Source organism: Halyomorpha halys, unplaced genomic scaffold, assembly GCF_000696795.3.
Source record: "Halyomorpha halys isolate HHAL.00 unplaced genomic scaffold, Hhal_1.1 Scaffold988.1, whole genome shotgun sequence".
Classification (NCBI taxonomy): Eukaryota; Metazoa; Arthropoda; class Insecta; order Hemiptera; family Pentatomidae; genus Halyomorpha; species Halyomorpha halys.
Window position 1 is genome coordinate 279,120 of NW_027106576.1, and position 4,488 is coordinate 283,607.

The window sequence follows — 4,488 nt, forward strand, 5'->3', positions numbered from 1 at the left end:
ATAATTCTACTATTTGAGTTTTTTTTTTACCGCACCCGGACCATATTCCATTCATCTATACACACGGTCAATCAATAATCTTCCAATTTAATTATCTCATTTTTACTTTCACTTATAGAAGAAAAAAAGGCAGTTATCTCTAATGAAAACTATGTATAATTACTAGTCAATATTGATGAGTCTGCCAAGTATAGGTAGGCGGAATAAAAAATGGCGGCTGTTTCAAAACCTTAAAAAAACATTAATTTTTCATTCGGAGCTCTATATAAAAAAACTACCAACAACAACAACAACAACAAAAGAAGAGTAAATTTGCTGAAATATTAGCCCTAAAAGAGCTATTTACGTCCAATAGTTCGAGATAGCTTTTTAAAAAGCAAAATTTCTTTAAAATCTACTGAAAGATTAATAGTTAGTAAATTTATTTTGAGAAACCTATATCTCAGGAACTATGCGACGTACAGATGTCTATTAGCACTCAAATTAAAGCTAGTATAATGGACTATAAAGACGTTTATGACCTTTACCTTCGTAGGAATAGTAGTTTTCATGATATTTGCTAAAATAAATTGATTTATAGTTGTTCGGACAATAAGTTTTATTTATGAAAAACGTCATTACAGAAACCATTAGACGTACTGATGTCTGCCAGCACTCAAATTAAAGCTAGTTAAATTTACTACAAAATAGTTAATTATATTTATCTTTGTAGGAGTAGTAGTTTTTATGATATTTGACAAAATAAACTCACAAAACGTTAAGTTCGTATAAAATGTCGGATTTTTGAAAAAATATACCTCTAGATGCATAAGACGCACATATGTCTGCCAACACTCAAAATAAAAGTAATTTAACTTACTATAAAGTAGTTTATGACACTTATCTTCGCAGGAATAGTAGTATTTATGATATTCACATATGAATATAAATTTGGCAAATGAAAATTTGTTCGAACAACTATAAATCAATTTATTTTAGCAAATTTCATGAAAACTACCACTCCTACGAAAATATGTTAAACTATTTTATAGCTCATTAAACTAGCTTTAATTTGAGTGCTAATAGACATCTGTACGTCAAATGGTTTTTAGGATATACATTTTTCAAAATAAATTCACTAACTACTGATCTTTCAGTACGTCCCATACAACATTTTTATGAAATGTTGCTTTTTTAAAAAGCTATATCTCGAAAACTATTTAATGTAAATAACTCTATTAGGGATTATATTTTAGCAGATTTACTCTTCTTTAAATGATGTTCTCTTAGGTTTTCTATTGTTGTTCCTACTTTTTAAGATATATAGATCTGAATGAAAAATTAGTTGTTTTTTTTCGCTTTGAAACAGCCGCCATTTTTTATTGCCCCTACCTATACTTGGCAGACTCATGAATTTTGACTAATAATTTTACATAATTATCATTAAAGTAATCAAAAATTGGGGTGAGATAAGTTCCCTTTTTCTCCTCTTGGGCTCTTGTACTATTACCTACGTATATAGTAAGGGAAAGTATTGTGATCTTAAAAAAAAGAATTGAATTCGAATTTATGATGTAAATATACGCTTTGAGGTCACCTTAGACCAAATCACTAAGATGAATTACATAAAAATACATAATTTATTTATTTTTTAACGTTTTGAGGTGAAATATTCGAATGATACGGATAGGTAACCGTACCGGGTTAGGTTAACTCCTGCCTTGCCTTTGCTTCTCTTCCTCCCTCAGTCAGTCCATGTATTTTCCCGAGGACATTTTGTGAATATAATCGTGAGAAATTTTGATTTTCTGGGAATTTTTCTTGCATTCCACCGTAGTCGTTGGAAAGCTGAAGATTTTAGAAAAAAGTAATTTAACATAGAAAGTCGTCGAAGGCAATGGAAGAATAACGAAAACATTAAAGGTCTATTTTTCCAACTGGTGGAGGAGGGGACTTAGTTTCGCCAGTGTGATCAATCTTTTATATAATTATAGATATTAAATGGTTTATTTTTATTTTACTTAAACTATATTTGAGCCGTTGGAGACTAACTCCTTAAAATCATTCTGAGCGTTTTCAATATTGATTCAATTACAATGTAGAAGAAAATGAATGGTTCAGTGGTCTGAAATTTAGTAAAATATAATATTTTTGTATTTCTGCCATACTTTTGCTGAAGAAAAAATTTTACAATCATAAATATTAATAAAAGTATTTTTCTTTTTTTTTTTTTTTATAAACTCAAATATAAAATATTTTTACTACGCGTTTTATGCACATTTATTAATGTGAAGATACTACAAATAGAGGGGTCAGGGCAATAAATTTGATAAATTATATAATTCAAATTTTTAGAAGTGTAGCTTCGAAACATTCTATATTCGTGACGTGACCCTACAATAAATCAAAAATTGTTAATTAGACTAGTTCAGGTTTTGGACATATAAATCAGCTTATAATCGTACATTTCACATGTAACCAAGTAACAAGCAAAATAAGGATATTTTTTAAAAATTAGCATATTCTTAATCCACAGTAGACCAATATTTAAACTTCAAATACAAATTTCAGTTAAATTTTAATATTTGGTAACAAAAAAAAAAATAACTATATGATTTTAAATTCTTATACACATTCTAGAGGTCTTGTCTCAACCACCGTTTTGTTGAACAAGTATTTAAGTTTGTTGATTTCTTTTATTAAGTTTCTCTAAAGAAGCATTAACTTTTATTTTGTTAAACCTTTAATTCTTTTTCTTCTTTACTTATGAGAAGTCACAGCTTAACGGAGAAAATAGTATAGGAAAATTTGACCTTTAATACGTCTGAAATAATATGTCATTTTGAAGATAACACTATAAAAATCCTGGCAAATATAAAATGTAAAATATCTCTTTAAAAAAAAATTAACTTTTGAATTATGATTATTAGACATTTATTGTTGTTTATACTATAATAATAATTTAATCAAGGAATAAATAACTTTTTTCAAGAAATACAGAAATTATAGTTTCAATTATTCGGAACCACAGATAAATAATGGCTCTTATAATTAAGAATGATTAAAACTCATTTGATCTTGATATTAAAAAAATAAATGAAAACAAATATCACTTTTGAATGAAACAACAAAAAATTAACTAAGTGTGATAGATTCAGATCATGAGAGAATAAGAAAAAAATGCCTATTAACCTAATGGAGTCAAGAACGCTTCCTTGTTTTCAATTTTTCATTGATACGTATTAAAAATGATTATCTCAACTTTTTTCGTGTTGTATCCTGACATCAGTGAAGAAAACAAAACATTTATGAAGTGTTTTAGGAATCAATTAGTTAATAACCTTTCAAACCATCCAATAAACAAAATGATGTTCGAAAACATTTGCACACCAAAGACTGAAGGCCACTCAGTCCAACCTGCAGACGGTTACGAACATGGACTTCGATGAGGCACTCCAAGATATCTTCTGCATCCCAAGGATGTTGGGTACCTTCCCCTTTGACAGTCACTTCAGCCTCTCCATTAAGTGTTTATTCTATTCCTTTATACTACGGTTTCTATCTTTCTGCGGAGCGCTTTTGGGTTTTATCAACTCCTCTTCAGTATTTGATGAAGATGTCGAAGAAGGTTCGATTGGATTGGCTCTCAGGTCTATCGCTGTACTGTCAGCTTTCAGCGACAACTTCTTCACTCTCTTTTGGTGGATTCTAAAACGGCATAGAATTACCTTCCTGATGGAGTCCATAAATGCAATGCAAAAAAGGCAAAAAGTCGTCCTGGATAGGCAGCGTGTACGGTTCGTTCATTATCTTCTGTTTTCTTCCGCAGTTACTAGTATCGCATCTTATAGCATTTGTACGTGGAAGCAAAAATCATTGATCAATATTATCAATGAGTTCAGTTATTACCTGAGTTTCAGTTCGACAATGTGCTTCGTCGGTCAGTTTTGGGATCTTCTTCACCTCTTGGGTTACTTATTCCGAATGTGTACTCAAATGTATGACGATAGTTCCGTTATCAACTACGAAAGGTTCCTAGCTCTGAGCGAGATGATCAATGAGATATATGGGTTACAGGTCCTCTTCACAATAACGAAGTGCTTTATCCAGATTATAGTATACTTTTACATTCTATTATTACCCATGTACCCTGGTTTCAGTTTTTTAAATATATTAATTATAATTCACGCAATCAATTGTATTATTCCTGTTGGGGCCATAGTATTGGCTTGTAATTATTATATTAATCAGGTAATATGTTTATTATATTACTGAAGATTTTAGTAATATTTGTACTTATATACACGGATGCTATGGACGTGCAATCACCAATTTGAATAAAATATATTTTGATAATACTAGGTCGAAAAATTTTAGACATATCTCCGAGGGTTATTGGAAATGCGCCTTTAAAGTAGAGAAAAATATTTTACTTAATTTTAGAAAAAAAACTATATTATCATATTTCGCCTTTGTCCTTTGTCCTTCTTGTGTTAAATGGTTATTATA

The 4,488-nt window shown here is 29.8% G+C and overlaps 1 protein-coding gene across 1 annotated transcript; it reads left to right on the top strand.

Annotated features, from left to right (window-relative positions):
• Positions 1 to 3,414: 3,414 nt before the first annotated feature.
• Positions 3,415 to 4,254, top strand: LOC136795185 (uncharacterized). Its single transcript, XM_067044952.1, has one exon. The coding sequence runs from the start codon at positions 3,415 to 3,417 to the stop codon at positions 4,252 to 4,254; it is 840 nt and encodes a 279-aa protein (XP_066901053.1).
• The last annotated feature ends 234 nt before the right edge of the window (positions 4,255 to 4,488 follow it).

Excerpts from the sequence above, each read along its gene's own strand:
- LOC136795185 (XM_067044952.1), top strand. The coding sequence starts at position 3,415 with ATGGACTTCGATGAGGCACTCCAAGATATCTTCTGCATCCCAAGGATG.